Source organism: Myotis brandtii, unplaced genomic scaffold (assembly GCF_000412655.1).
Source record: "Myotis brandtii unplaced genomic scaffold, ASM41265v1 scaffold1460, whole genome shotgun sequence".
Lineage (NCBI taxonomy): Eukaryota > Metazoa > Chordata > Mammalia > Chiroptera > Vespertilionidae > Myotis > Myotis brandtii.
Window position 1 is genome coordinate 824,684 of NW_005355248.1, and position 16,130 is coordinate 840,813.

The window sequence follows — 16,130 nt, forward strand, 5'->3', positions numbered from 1 at the left end:
ACCCCAGTTCCACAATCCCTTTGAAAATCAGTTTTTAAACTTTGGTGTGAATAAGAATCACCTGGAAACCTTTTTTTTTAATTGCAGACACCTGGGCATCCCTCTGCGGTCTGAGTTAGTAGGTCTGGAGTGGAGCCCAAGAGTCAGCACTTTAACCAGCTTCTCAAAAGTTTAAGATACAGTGGACCTCGGTTCTCGAACTCAAATCATTCAGGAAGGCTGTTCGAGAAGCGATTTGTTCAAAAGCCAAACCATTTTTCCCATTAGAAATAATATAAATCGAATTAATCTATTCCATACCCCCAAATGATTCCCTGTTAACCTTCCTTATATGCAGTGCATGTCTAATGGACTGTTTAATCTATGAACAAACACTTCTTTTCTTAAATTGATGGAACCACCCCTACCGGCCTCACAGGACTCATTTCCAGCGCTCATTCCAGGGGTGTCTCTCAGGCCAGCATGCAGCATCTTTGCTTGTTCTCACATCACTGCCTCAGAAACACTGTCATCTGCTCACTGCTTCTCCTTTATCCAAGTCAACAACAGACTTTCTACCTCGTCCATTGCCTGTGACCATTGCTTCTTTCACACCCTTAGCAACATTAGCGTTCTTGATGGTCTCTATGTTTTTAAATTGTGCTAATCCTTGATTTCCCAGCAACAAAAGCATCCTCTCCTTTGTTGCCTGAGAGACATTTTTTGTCATGCTGAGGTATCAGGAAGAAAGCGTTGTCCGGTTGAAAACCGAAGTTTGGTTTGACAATCGAGACATCGACATTTTTTCTATGAACAATTTGGTCAAGAACTGAATTGTTCGAGATGGGAGACATTTGAGAAATGGGATTTGACCGTAATTAATCTACCACCACTATATTAGTAGACTTCCTCAAGGACAACCCTGATGAAAAATGGAAATGATTCAGACTTAGGAGATGCCCAAAAAACTCAAAATATTGAACAGCCAAAGACATATAGTTGTCCAACAGACACACATGAAAAGATGCCCCAAATCATTAGTCATTATGGAAATGCAAACCAAAACCTCATTGAAATACCATTTAAAAAAACTATTAACTTTTAAATGACTAAAATTTAAAAAGAAATTATGACAATTTTGGTAGGGAAACACAATGGCTCAGCCACTAGAGATTTCAGACAGTTGCTTAAAAAGTTAAACATACACTTACCTTATCACCCAGCAATTCCGCTCCCAGGTATTTGCCCACATGACATAAAAATTTGTTCATACAAAAGCCTGTTCATGTTCCTCTAATCCTCCTCCACCAACCCTCTGCTTCTGATAACCATGCATCTGATCTCTTTTTTTTTAGATTTTAGTGGTCAAAGGGTTACAAACATCCAGTTATTATATAAAAGATAAATAAGTACTAGGGATGTAATGTACAGCAAGCATATCAAACTCAAAGGTTAAAGTGGGCCAAATAAACAAGGCATGTGGCCCATGGGATACGTGTTTGACATGCTTGATGTACAGAATGGTGACTATAGCTAAGTGCTGAATGATGAATAGGAAAGTTATTAAGAGAGTAAATCCTAACATTTCCCATCACAGGGAGGAATTTTTCCCCCTTTTCTCTTCTTTTTATTGTATCTACTAAAAGCCTGGTGCATAAAATTTGTGCAGGGTAGGGTCCCTAGGTCTGGCTGGTGATCAGGGCCAATTGGGGTCTTCCAGCTGCTTGGCTGGGGCCTTCCTTCATTCCGTGCCACCTCCTGGTGGTCAGTGCACATCATATCGAGCGATAGAACTTCTGGTCTCTCGGTTGAACTCCTGAGAGGACACTTTACATATTAGCCTTTTATATTTATAGGTATGAGAACATGGATATTGGCTAAGCCTATTGTGGTAACCATTTCACCGTATACGTAAATCAAACCATCATGTGATATGCCCTAAACTTATACAATAATGGATGACAATTATTTCTCAGTAAAACAAAAATATATGAAGTTTAAGTATTAAAAATGCATACATGGATGTTTTTAGCAGCCTTATCCATAATTACCAAACACTGGGAAAGCCCAAATGTCTTTCAACAGGTAAACGGTTAACAACTGTAATACAGCCACACCATACAATATGCTCAACACAGAAGGAACGAAGAACCAACTGCAACAATGTGGATGGATCTCTAAAGCATTCTTCTATGTGAGAGGAGTTGGACACAAAAGACTACATATTGTCCGATTCCATTGATTTGACATTCTGGAAAAGGCAAGACCATAGTGACAGGAAGTAGATGAGGAGTGACCAGGGGCTGGGTATGGAGGACGATATGACCACCAAGGGGCATAAGTGAGCTTGGGTAGCTGATGGAATTGTTCTCTGTGTTATTATGGTGCTGATTGCATGACTGTATGCTAAACATTTAAAAAGATATATCATACCTCGGGGGGAATGCTTAACGTGAAGGAAAAGAAATCACACAGAAGGATAAAAAGTGGCTTCACTCAGATTAAACTCATTAAGTATTTGAGAGCGGAGCCCAGTTCCTAGGGAGCTGGGTGTGTGTGTGGCAGCTTGGAAGGGGGTTGTGTTGAGAGATAATGGTCCATTGGCCTCTCACGGGCCCACATCCTTCCGAAGGTGACTTGAGCATTAGCAGAGCAGCCCTGAGCCCAGGGGGCCACGCCCATCCAGCCTTGCCCAGATCGCATGGCTCTGTCCCTTCCTTGGTCCTCTTGGTGCTTGAAATTACTCCAGACACCTGTGCAGTCCTGGGAGGCTACTTGGAAGAACAAATACCAGGGCGTGCTGGTGGGGGTCGGCGGGGCAGAGAGAGGGGAGGGGAGGGAAGGGGCCAAATGCACTGCTTCCTCAGGTGAGTGTTTCTAAGGAGTGTGAAGCCCTCGCTTTTATGATCCATCTGCAAGTCTGTTCTTTCTCCAAGGAGGTCCTTCCATTTGTGTGTTCCCGACATTTTCCTAGAATTCCACCTTAAAATGCGCTGGATGCACTAAGGCCAGCGCCGCACAGAGCTTTGCCGAGACGATGACGGATTGCAGTTGGAGCCGGCCCCGCACATCTGGAAGCCACATGTCGGCGGCAGCTGCATAAAACGGCCGGCCCAGCAGACCTGGGGTGACACTTCTTGCCAGGAGCCCAGACAGCATGAGCCTCGCTCTTCTGTGGGTGTTTCTGCCCCTGGTCGCTGTGGCCTGGGGCCAGTATGGTGGCTACGGGTACCCGTACCAACAGTACCACGACTACAGCGACGACGGGTGGGTGAACCTGAACCGGCAGGGCTTCAGCTACCAGTGTCCCCACGGGCAGGTGGTGGTGGCCGTGAGGAGCATCTTCAGCAAGAAGGAAGGTTCAGACAGACAGTGGAACTACGCCTGCATGCCCACCAGCCAAAGCCTGGGGGAGCCTACGGAGTGCTGGTGGGAGGAGATCAACAGGGCCGGCATGGAATGGTAAGGGGGTGCAGGGGACAAGGGGATGCCCGGCCGCGCTTGGGTAAGGGAACTCCAGCTGCACTTGGGTAAGGGACGCCCCTGCACTTGGGTAAGGGACACCCCCTGCACTTGGGTAAGGGACACCCCTGCACTTGGGTAAGGGACGCCCCCTGCACTTGGGTAAGGGACACCCTGCACTTGGGTAAGGGACGCCCCCTGCACTCGGCCTGGGACTATCACAGCATGTCCCTCCCCTGGGGGCTGCCTGACCCTCAGTAACAGCACCCACTGAAGCCTGGGCAAGTACTACAGGAACCTCGCCACTGGAGCTCTGGGTGGGTTTGCCAGGCTGTAGTCCACTGCAGTTTGGGGAAATAGACAACTGGACCCTCACCAGACAGATTGAGAAACGCTGATGTAGAGCAATGGGTAGGGGCAAGGGGACAAGAACCGGGCAAAGAGAAGTGAAACCGTGGCTCCCTGCTCCCCCGTTACACGAGCTCTCAGTTACTGGGATGGAGGGCCTGCCCCGTCCGTGACTGGACAGCAGGTCACCAAAGGCTTCTAGGGGAGCTGCTGCTCCCACCTGACTGGGCTCTCTGCCTCAGTCAAGGGCCCGGGCATGGTCCCAGCCTGTGCTTCACTCGCTGTGGGTGTGGCTGGCCCAGCCCCGTGCTCAGTCAGGAGCCCATCCTAGTAGCTACTAGGTGTGAGGCTGGTTACTCATGGCAACCTGGATGGAGGCAGGTGTGCAGATGGATGGAGGGTGGGGGACCCTGCCCAGGGAGGAGGAAGCCTGGCTGACATGTCATGTGGTGCAGTGGGTTTGGGGGAGGTCAAGCATAACACCCTTGCAGGGAGGGGGGGTCACACTACCAGCAGACCGAATATGATGGGCCATCGGGGGGGTGGGGGGGAGAGATGACGATGGGGGGAGGAGCCAGGCAAGAGAGGGGACCTCTGAGTCATACACACAGCGGCCGTTTACTGAGCGCGCACCCTGAGAGGCACCACGACTCTCTTACTTAATGCTCAGAGCAAATCTGCAGGTGATTTTGGTGGATGGACTGAGGTCTAGAGATCAGGGGTTTCCTCAGCTGGAAAGTGGCAGAGCCAGGATTTGGGTTCCAGGAGTCTTAACTCCAAAGCATTGGTGCTTAACCACAGTGCTGGGCCACTGAGGGCCTGTGGCCTGCCCCAGAGCCAGGGCCATGGGACAAGGTCAGGACCACAGGGCTGGACTTAGGGCCATAGGACAAGGTCAGGACCACAGGGCTGGACTCAGGGCCACAGGACAAGGTCAGGGCTACAGGACAAGGTCAGGGCCATGGGACAAGGTCAGAGCCACGGGACAAGGTCAGGACTGCAGGACTGGACTCAGGGCTACAGGACTGGACTCAGGTCCACAGGACAAGGTCAAGGCCACAGGACAAGGTCAGGACTGCAGGACTGGACTCAGGGCCTCAGGACTGCACTCAGGGCCATAGGACAAGGTCAGGGCCATGAGACAAGGTCAGAGCCACAGGGCTGGACTCAGGGCCACAGGACAAGGTCGGTCAGGGCCGTGGGACAAGGTCAGAGCCACAGGGCTGGACTCAGGGCTACAGGACTGGACTCAAGGCCGCAGTTTTCATCCTGGGGAGGCCAGGATCTCAAGGTCACAGTCAAGTGCAGCTCTGGAAGGTTGAGGACCAGCTTGGTTACCATGACTGAGGAGGGGCTCAGCCAGCTGGTGGAAGAGTGGGGAAAGGGTCACACAGGCAGTGGAAGGTGGGGGACCGTTTACTGGGCCTTCCTCCACCCCACTGCCTGTGGTGAGCAGGCGTAATTATCCGAAACCCCTTTGGACCACTGCCTGCCTCAGAGACTGGCATCTCCAGGGACTCCCGGAAGCAGGGCCCGTCACTGGCACGGAGCCTGGGGAAGGCTAGTTAAACTGTCCCTCTAGTCGCCCATCCAGGGGTATCCTATGAGAGGGGCCCTCTTAGAGCCACAGCAGAGCAGCGCCCAGAGATGGCTCCTCACCCCCGAAGGAGGCACCCGGGTGCTGTCAGGAGGCCTGGGTCAGGATCCTGGTTCAGAAGACAATTTGCCGGTGACTTTGGGTCAGCTGCCTGCTCACTTGGAAAATGAACGTCCAGACGCAGGCCTGGGAGGGCACCCCCCCGCTCTGGCTCTGCTGGGCCCTGACAGGCACTTGGACTTTCTTGCCTCTGCTGTTCTTGTTTGTCCTTCTGTTTAGAGAAGGCAAGTGATGTTTGCTTTTCAGCTTGACAACTTGTGACTGGTTTGTCATTAACTCCCAAATGCCTTGCAGAAAAGGGAGTGGTGATAACATCATTTCGTTTGGCAAGTGAGACGCTGTCTGGCAGGCTCTCCCTCCCCCTCCGCTCCCTCCTCACGTTGAATGTGCAGAGTTAGAGGGTCCCCCTGCTTCCCTGGGGAGCCCCCCTCGCTAATCACAGAGCACAGAATGCACAAACCTGAAACAGCCCCTCAGGACGGACACCCGCCACCCACAGGCTCTTTGTCTCTTAGATAATTAATGCTTTGACTTCAGACTCCAGTCTCAGTAGAAAGTCTGGAGGGACGGACTGCTCAGTGGCTGGGAAGCAATTATCTCTCCCGTCCAGGCTCGTAATCTGTTCTGGGGGAAGAACGGACGATTCTGTGCAATTTGGCTGCCTCGTATAACTAAATTAGCCTGTGGGGTTTATGTTAAGAGGGGAGAGGAGTCTCGAACTCCAGCAAGAAAAATCCAAGTGCGTTTCCAGGGCCAAGCGGAGCTCAGGGACCGGGAGGCGGGGAGCCTTCTGGGACCGGCAGTCTGACTGCTCTTTTCTCAGCTTGGACGACAGTGCACAGGGTTTGCTGAGGACACTGGCTGAGTGGGCAGAGCTCTAATGGTGCTTCCACCGAGGCTGAGGGCCCACACGGCTGAGGGGCCCACTTGGCTGAGAGCCCCACGTGGCTGAGGGCCCACGCGGCTCAGGGGCCCACACAGCTGAGTGGCCCACGCGGCTCAGGACCCACGCGGCTGAGGGGCCCACGTGTCTGAGGGGCCCACGTGGCTGAGGGGCCCACGTGGCTGCTTGCCTCAGCTGCTCGGCCGAGACAGGATCCTGAAGTGTGCAGGCTGCTCAGCTCAGACGTGGCAGGAGGCTTTCCTGGGTCCCAGATGTGCCTCGGCAGTTGTCTGGAATCTTCTCTAACTCGGGAGGCACAGGCTGTGGGACATGTGGACCTGCGTGGAACAAGATGGGGCTGGAATTTTCTAGGAGGTTAAGCTCTGGTCTTAGAATCAGGAAACCTAGCTTCACAGCCCGTTTCCAGCACCAAGTGGCCCTGTGCCTGTGGGCAGTTGGTTCCTCGTTTCAGAAAACAAGAAAGGTGTGGCACCACTTGAGAAGCTGTTAGGCTGCTGCTGGGACACTCGCAGGAGAAAGAGCAGAGCCCTAAAATAAACCCCGATCTAAACTAAGTGCCCATGAAGGGATCCATCAAAACAAAAACAAAACCCTCATAGACACAGACGCAGTGTGGTGACTGCCCGAGGGAAAGAGGTGAGGAAGGTCGAAGAGGGTGCAGGGGCGATAAACGGTGATGCAAGGAGACTTAACTTGGGGTGAACACACAGTGCAACACATAGGTGATGTGTTATAGAATAGCACCCCTGAACCTACACGATTTCATTAACCAACTAGCGGCCCGGAGCACAGACTCATGCACATTGAAAGGAAATTAATTAGAAGAAAGATTCGTGCAGTAATTACTGCAAAAAATTACATGTCAAAATAGTATATATAATATAGAATTATAAAATTAAAGCATTCATGCAATTGGAGCCAGAGAGAGCTTTATATGTATCGCACATGTGCAAGTCAACGTTTATTTTTAAATTGCCAGTGCGCGTCATATGTACTGGCCTGTGGGTCAGTTGGACATACATATGATCAGTCACTTAACCTTTTATATATGTAGATGTCACTCCAATAAATTCAATTTAAAAAGAGATAGTTAAATTTCCTTATATTTTCAAGGCTGAAAACAAGCACAATGAATCTGTTCTAACAGGTATCTGCTCCAGAGAAACTGGTAAATATTGAATAAATAAAAATAAATAAATAAATAAATAAATAAATAAATCAGGCACCTGGCCCCTCACGGGCGGGAAGGCAGGCTCAGGGAACCCAGGATTGGAGGAGGCTGACTGGCCCAGCGGCTTCCAGGGACTCAGTGATGGAGGGACCGTGTCCTGTCTGAAGGCACCGCCTTTCCCGTGGGCTTTAGAGAATCACCAGAGGCAATTCGATGGCAGCTCTGAGACCAAGGCGAGGTGTAGGCAGAGTGACAGGTGCCCTCTATCCAGGCCACCTCCTCTCAACACCCCCCCATACACACCTGCTTGATGTTTCCTGGGGGTTGCCTGTTATGTCCTGCTTGGTTTTGTATACTGTTTGTCTCCTTCCACGCAGAAGCCTGGTGAAGTTAGGAACTCTGTCTCATTCGCCCTGTGTGGATACTCCCCCAGTGTGTAGGATAATGCTGGCTCGTGGCGGGTCCCCCAAATGCACAGTGAAGACCAGGCCAGCGGGAGCTTCAGGGGGTCCCATCCTGCCATCCTCCTGCGGGGACACCACTTTGCCACGCCTTTGGTCTTGGGGTTCCAGTGTCTACAATGAGGGCTCAGCTTTATGCTCACACCTCACTCTTGCTTGTTGCATTTGCCGCTGGGCGGGGTGGGCTTGTTAGACCCCCAGAGCCTCTGAACCGTGCACAGAGCATGGCTGGCATCCTGTTATTAGGTTTCTGTGAGCCCTGAAATCTCACTGTCCCACTGAGCTTAAACTCCACTAGTAAACCTCTTATTTCAAAATCATAAGGGCTTAAGTGCCATGTGGTGTCCCGGTGTGTGTCCTGGAGCAGAAGGGGCATTAGTGGAAAAGCCAGTGGGTCTAATTCCAGCCTGGAGCTGAGTGGTGTCCACGTTAACTCCTGGATGTGCGTGCAGGCGCCCGAGCTGTGAAGGCCGACGCTGCGGGAAGCTAGGGGGAGGTTCACAGGTCCTGTATGACCTTCACACATCTGTGAATCTTAACTTTTCCAAAATAAAAGGATTTAAAAGCAAACAAGGATGCCAGCGGCGGGGTGCATATTGGGAGTTAATGCAAACAGAGCGTCACAGAATCAGGTTCTGCACTGCGGGGAGGGGTGGCAGGGGGCTCCAATTCACCCCAGAGCAAGGTCCTTTCCCCATAGACTAGGATTTAAGGCCAAGAGAGCGAAGCCATTGGAAAACCAGGGGACTGTCACGTTAACTAGAGGTGCTAGTACCCCAGCCCTCATTTCCGTGGTGCTTCAGAGTCATTAAATATTCCTCCTTCACGCGCTCCTCTGCCCCTTCGTTCACTCCCAGATGCTATTCTCTCAAACTGCCAGACCCCAGGGCAGTGACGATGAGGGACATACAGTCTCTGCAGTCACTCACAGTCGAATCGCATTTGATCTTCGCAGCCGTCCTGGGGGCAGGCACTGCTGTTTTCCCTGTGTTTGGTACAAGGGGCGAGGGGCCGCGACTCAGAAGTGTTGGGGTCCCTGCTCACAGCACAACCTGCGGAGCCCAGGCGGGCGGCTGGGGCCACAGCGCTGCAGGCAGAGGTTACTATTACTCTTGGATCCCACAGTGGGTGCCGCGCTAAAGAAGGCGTCACATGCACGTAGGGTGACCCCTGAGGACCAGGAGGCTGAGTGTGGCAGAGCAGCCAGCCTCCCCTCTAAGTCTCTCCCCTGAGGACAGGAATCAGCTGCCTGGGGGAGCTCTGCAAACATGGATCCTGGCTGTGCCCGCGAGGACGGCTGAGATTCTCGGCTCCAGAAGGGGATTTGAGGGGATTTGTTCCTGTCTGGGTGCTTGTCAGACACAATCTTCCCAATCAGTTAGGGACTGCCAGAGCCAGGATACCTCTGTGTGTGCATGCGCGTGTGTGTGTGCGTGTGTGTGTGTTTGTGTGTGTGTGGTGTGTGTGTGTGTGTGTGTGTGTGTGTGTGTGTGTTTCTTTGAGGTACTGTGTACTGACATAATGGAAAGATTATGAATTTTGAGTCAAACAGAGCAATTCCCAAAGGCAGCCCCACTGCTCCCTGTAGGCAAGTCATGTCAACTCTCTAGGTTGCTACCTCTGCAAAGACCCATCCCCGTGACTGTGAGGTCCAATGAGGTGATAGGTATGCATCACTGCTCCGTGTCCTTCAGGGGCTTACTGACCTCTCCGAACCCGAGTGTCCTGAGTATCAAATGGTGCTGGGGGTGGAGAATGGACTATCTGAGCCCGTTTTGTGCGACTGTTTTGTTGGTGAAATTAATGAATGTACACACAGGGCCTGGCACATGGTGAGTTCTCGGTAAAGCTGCTTACCTTCCGGCATGACGACTCTGTGGGAACTGAAACTCAAAGAGATAACTACGACAGCACTGGAAAGGCTTAGGCTGGAGTGGAAATTCAAATTGCTGGATTGTAGGCCCCCGATTCCGTTACGATCTATAAATATTACGTGTGCATTAGGAGTGTCTTGAACAGCTCTCCTATTTTCAGGGAGAGGCCGAGGTGGGTTACACCTCTTGGTTTCAACAAAGATTGGGATAATCGATGCCCAGGAGCTCCAGCGGTTGAGCCTGCGGCCCTGCACGGCCAGGGATGCTCTCGGCACTTACGTACCTCTCCCAAGATCGCCTGGACCTTCCCGGGGCCTTCGGGCAGCCTCCCCCGCGTCATGGGGCAGGAGCTGGTGCTGGGAGAATTTGTATTTCTCTCTGCCCTGTTCTGTCCTTCCATCCAGGTTGTTCCTGCTTCCCCCTCTTGAAACCTGGTAGACAGACAGCAGACTTAAAGCCTGGACATGGAGAAGGGAGCAGAGCTCTTACCCAGACGCGGGCGGGGGGCGAGCAGAGTGCCCGCCAGGCAGCATTATCACAGGGATGCTCAGCTCCCACCACGGGCAGGAGGACAACGCCTGCGCGTCACATGGTTAGAAAGTTCAGTGACAGTGCAGGTTAGAGGCCATGTGTGAGGATAACACTGTGACATGAGGAAGAAAAGCAGGATGAGTTGGATGGTCAAGGCAGAAAGACCGCGCGAGAAGCAAGGCCTCCGGGTGTTTTATCCTCTGATGCTACTTTCTGAGGCTCAGCCCGTTGTCCCACTGGGAGGGTTCGACCTTGACAATTCCTGTGCAGGCCCCAGCAGAAAGTGGCTTTGGGAGACGAGGATGTGGCTTCTCTTTCTATTTAATTATAACTATTTACGATAATATAATAAGAACCACTATTCCGCCCACCTTGGAGTAACATGTTTAGTGCTGGGCTCTGTGGTTGACACTTGACATACAGCATCTCTTGAACCTTCTCGTGGAACTCTCAGGCTAGGAATTGTCGCCCTTATTTTGCAGAAGTGGCATCCATGTCAGCGGAAAGGATGAGATGGGCATGGAGTCATTTTTTCAGCTCAAGACCAGAATCCAGGATTTTCAGAGCCCCGAGACTGGGCAGACTTGCCCCAGGCTGGGTTTGTCTCTATGGGTTGTCACTCCCCTTACACCCCCCACCCCCGGCCTCTTACTCTGGCCTCTGTCTTCAGTACCAGTCGACTTCTCTCCAATCCCTGCGTCACCGTGGCGTTGCTCACATACAGGTCTCAAGAAAGGCTTCCAGACCAAGCACAGCACCGGGCAGAGAGGAGGTTCCGATGAACATGTGTCGAAAGAGTCGACCATCCTGAGACTGTGGGCCAAGTTCTTCATGCCTGAAAGAAACCCAGAGTATTATTCTGAGGGAAACAGAATTAACAGCAGCCTACGAATTCCTTAAAATAATGAATCTGAGTGCAATTCAAGCTCTCATCAAGCCGGGTGGGGGAGAAACCTTAGGGGTAACGGAGGCTATGCAACATGGTCTCCCCCACACAGGGGTCCCTCGCTGGGCTGGACGATGGGCAAAGCTGCTCTTGCACCACCTCCGCAGTGGGTTGGGGATGGGCCAGCAGCTCTGGGCACAGACACATCTGTGTGTGGAGCTGGAGAAAGAGAGCAGCCCGCCCACCTGTGGGGTTAGGAAAGCTCTCGACCAAGCTCTTGACCAAGACGGCTCTGATTTCCTCCACCCCATCCTACGCCTGCCCCAGCACCACCCCGAACTTGCTAAGAGTTTGGGCTTTCGATGTGTTTGGATGGCGACCAGCAGAAACTGGAGGGGAGACTATCATTCCCCGGAGGACCTCACCAACAAAACCAGTGTGTGCACACACAGTCCTGGCCTCCATCCCTCGGCCTGACCAACAGCCCAGACTCAACGAGGAACACAGAACACAGGGAGACAGCGTGGCCAGGGGTGGGCCACAAGCAGGACAATCTCAGGGCAGCCTTCTGTGCTCCCTGAGAGCTCGTGAACGGGAGCTCTGGCCCCAGAAAAATCTGAGCTTGACTCCTGGCCCTTCTTATCTTGGACCTCACTTCCCTGAGCCCTCATGGTGCCTGAGGTGAGACCCCACATGGCTCGTTAAGGTAGGGCTGGGACACATCTGCTGACTCCCCACAGGGGCTCCTTTTAAAACTTGGCTTTGAATCACGTGAGCAGTGCAAGCCCCTCCGGCTGCCTGAGTCCCCTCCCACTCACAGGTGCCCTCACGGCTCTCGCCTGCCTGGTGCCTGTGTGTGCAATCCTGCAGCTGGTGCCTGAATGTTTAGGGGAGTGTTGTTAAATAAGATGCTTTAAAAAAAGTGGGGGTTGATTGGAAGGGAGGGGACCTGAGGAGAGAATGCCCGGAGCTGTATTCATGCTGCAGCCTCGTCCCAGGGAAGGCTTTGTCCGGAGGGAGAAGGTGGCGGGAGAAGATGGATCCCTCGCTGAGCCCCTGGAAACCCCTTGGAGCGAGTTTCAGGGCCCTTCCTGGATTTGAGTGATTGTGCTGCACCAGCACGGCCATGGGTGAACCTCGTGGGGGGCGGGGGGTGATGAAGGATTAAAGAAGACAGACAAGAGAATAAAGCTGGGGCTAGGTGGGACACTACCCGCTGATTAGAGAGACAGTGCCATGGCCTGCAAGCCGAGTCTTTATTTTATAGCCAGATTCCACAAGGCAAAGTAAGGGCATGGTCAAGATGTTTACAAAGTTCTCGTGGGTTTCGAATCTACTCAGTTACATGCACCTGATCAAGCTTTGTTTACTTGCTGCACCTCCCGCAGCCTGTATCACTTAGCCACCTGGGAGCCACTCTCCACAAGTGATGAGCTCCTCAAAGTCAGTTCTGCCTCTGATAATGGACGAGGCCCGGATCAGTCGCTCGTTCTTTCATTCTTCCATTAAACATTTGCTGGACCCTAGTGCCAGGCACTGTGGGGAATGCAGACGGAAGATCTTTTCCCCTCACGGACTTCACCGTCTCCTGGGAGCCACATGTCACACTGGAGCATCTATGTCACAAAGCAGGTGTGTGTCAGCCCCTGAGACAGACAACGCTGAGAGCTTGTTTTAAGGAACACCTCTCAGGAAAAGCCCTGAGTCCACAGTTCTCCACTCACTGCAGACGGAGAGCCAAAGGTGGCATTCACAGAGCATACTCACGAGCATGGTCCATGTGGACTAAACAAAATTATAGTCACAATAATAGAGAACTTACTAAGCCTTAAAAGACACTGTCTCCAGAATTGTATGTCTGGTCTTCAAAATAACCTTATTAAGTACTAGTGGCCCGGTGCATGGATTTGTGCACATTGAAAGGAAGTTAATTAGAAGAAATATTTTAATATCACTATTCTCCCTTTCTCTATAATAGAAGTGTCAACCAAAGTCACGATGGACAATGACAGATCGAAACACACGTGTGCAATTGGCACCAGCGAGAGCTTTATATGTATCATGCATGCGCGAGTTTATTTTTAAGTTGCCAGTGCATGTCATATGTACTGGCCGGTCGGTCAGTTGGATGGTTGCATTGACGGATGGTCGGTCACTTAGCCTTTAGATGTGCTATTATTGTCCCCATTTTACAGATGAGACAATGAGGCTATTAGAGGGCATGAAGCCTGCCAAAGTGACCCAGCCGGGAGTGGTTGGCGCTCCAGTCCAGCAGTGTAGTCCATACTCTTACCTGCTCTGCTATGCTGCTCCCACATAGTGGGGTGTGGAAACAGACCCCCTCAAAGATCCATTCTAGAAGGAATAATTTTATTGTGTTGGCCACTACCAAACTCCAGGGCAGACTCAGTACAAGGGCCAGAGCAGGGAGGGAGTTCTGTTCGCTTATCTAACTCCCCACATGTTCTCAGGCCCAGGCCTGTGTCCAGTCTTCACGAGCAGTGTTATCTGAGATGCTGTGCAAGAGGGTGACACACACATGGTCCACACAGGACCGTGGGGCCAGCTGCCTGCTGAGGTACCCTGGGATACTGCAAGGATGGCGGGACTGCAGGGACGGTGGGACTGCAGGGATGGCGGGACTGCAGGGATAGTGGGATTGCAGGGACACAGGAGGAAGGTCATGGAGAGCACCAGTTTGTGCACCTTCTCCCATGAGACACTCTGAGAGCTTTGTGGCCTCCCCTCTCACTCGCTGCTGGAACAGGGTCAGAATAGACCACTGCCCACTATCCAGACCCTCGCAGCCCTTTCCGAGCAGGTGGAGATATTCCTGATGGGATGTGAGCAATGAGAGCGCAAATGATACTAGACCATCCAAGGGCAGGGGCCTCGATGCACACCCTGATTTGCGATATTGATCTATAGCTGAGCTCCCCTGACGTCTCAGGCTCATGTGCACAGGTGACTGAGGACCAAGCCCATCCCTCAATTCTCCTCTCAGCATGAAAGCACAGCGATTGATAGAGAGCAGCCAGGGAAAAGTGTGCTGCAGAATGAAGGAAGGAAGGATTAAGTGCATATTTGAAGGTACAGGTGTATGAATGAATAGATGAACAATACTTGAATGAAAAGGAGATGCTTTCTGGCCAGAGACAGGAAACATATTCAATGTCTAGTTTTGTCGGATCCACGAGACCATTTCCAGGAACTGAAAATGAGATCCAGAAACAGGGGGCTTTACATTTGTATGTCCGCAAGGCGCCTCCCACCCATCAGCACAGGCACCTCTTACTTTACCTGTGTGCAGTATTTTCTGGAAACTTAACTTTACTTAGAAAACAGGGTTGCATTCCAGCAGCGGTCAGTCAGGCCGCGACACACACAAGAGGGGCCGAGGCTGATGGCCAGGTGGGCAGGAGCACTGAGAGCCAGAGGGCTGAAGGCCTGTTCATCTGGAAGGGCTGTGAGACCTCATGTGCCAGGTGGGGCGGGTCCCCCAGGCTCCTGAGAGCAGCACCCTCTTCTCATGGAAAAGTAGCAAACATCACCGTACCAGTGGGACTGGGGCAGGAGAAGGAGGGAGTCGTTTGGAGACAGAAGAAGGAAGAAGTGAGCACACTGTTGGAAGCCAGCGCTTAGTCAGGGAGGAGCTGTGACGATCCAGGGGGCCCATTCCTAGACCCGCAGCAGCCCAGCCCGAGCAGCACAGTGAGAATTCATGGGCCGCAGGGAGGGCTGTGGACCAGGGAGCAGGGGTGACCTTCTCTGAAGACTCAGACTTGAGTCGGTAGCGAGGAGACTCCTGGGTAAGTAGAAACCCCTGGGGTGTGTTCCCAGCTCCCCACGGGCCGCCCCTGCCCAGCGCTCTCCGCGGGCTTTGCCTGCTGCTCGGGGCCAGGGAAGGGGCACCCTGTGCTCGGGCTCCAGGCTCTGCTCTTGAGCAGAAGAAAAGTTCATGTGAAGGTCACCCATTCACTGCCTTTCTCTTGGTCTTCTTTTAACTTTACAGTCAAGCAAAATGAAGTATATTATCTTTTACTTTAAGTGGCATGAATAATAAGACAATCTTGCATTTGTAAATTCTAGATGCCTCTCCATCCACCCATTTATGCATTCTTCCACCTAACAATGTATTCATTGAGGGCTATCAGGGGCAGCGTCCCCCAATTTCCTTCAGTTGAAAGAAGCTGAATCGTTTGAATTTTAATGGTGAGCATATGTCATTTCTGCAAATACAGGAAAGTCTTTATTATTTGCATAAAAATGGAATAAATTGTTAGGAATCCCGGTCAGTGAGAGAGCGCTGACTCGGCCTCGATGGGAGCCGGGCCTGGAAGGGGCTGCTGGCATGTCACTGTCGCTAGTTCACTGGTTTTTCCTTCTCTCCAGGTACCAGACTTGCTCCAACAACGGGCTGGTGGCCGGCTTCCAGAGCCGCTACTTCGAGTCGGTGCTGGATCGGGAGTGGCAGTTCTACTGCTGTCGCTATAGCAAGAGGTGCCCCTATTCCTGCTGGTGAGCTGGGGCCCAACACAGCCCCTCCTGATTCCTGGGGCTCAAGGGGACCGTGGGGTGGGGGGTGCTCTGCTCTAGGTCTCTGCCTCCAGATAAGCCCGTCACAAACAGACTTCAAATGCAACAGCTAGCATATAGAATGGATGGATGGATGAATGAGTGAATGAATGAACCAATCAATCAACCGATCAACCAACCAATGAAAAGTCTAGGAGAACATTCACACTGGGAGGGGCCTCACAGGTCACCAACCCAATGCTCCTACAACCCTCTTTTGGTAGAAAAAGAAACAAACAGAACAACAGAGCAAGGAAGTCACCTGGCTGCTGCCTGGGGGGC

General features: G+C 52.1%; 1 protein-coding gene across 2 annotated transcripts in view; it reads left to right on the forward strand.

Moving 5' to 3' along the window:
- Window positions 1–16,130, forward strand: part of DPT (dermatopontin) — a 53,743-nt gene that overhangs the window by 8,877 nt on the left and 28,736 nt on the right. Inside the window, exons 2-3 of one of the 2 annotated variants that reach the window (XM_005861227.2) lie at window positions 2,954–3,441; window positions 15,666–15,791. In XM_005861227.2, the coding sequence (XP_005861289.1) occupies window positions 3,137–3,441; window positions 15,666–15,791 (431 nt within the window). In that variant the 5' untranslated portion in view covers window positions 2,954–3,136. Of the gene's footprint in view, window positions 1–2,847; window positions 3,442–15,665; window positions 15,792–16,130 lie in introns of those variants that run through there. The other variant, XM_014535580.1, reaches the window with a different exon arrangement.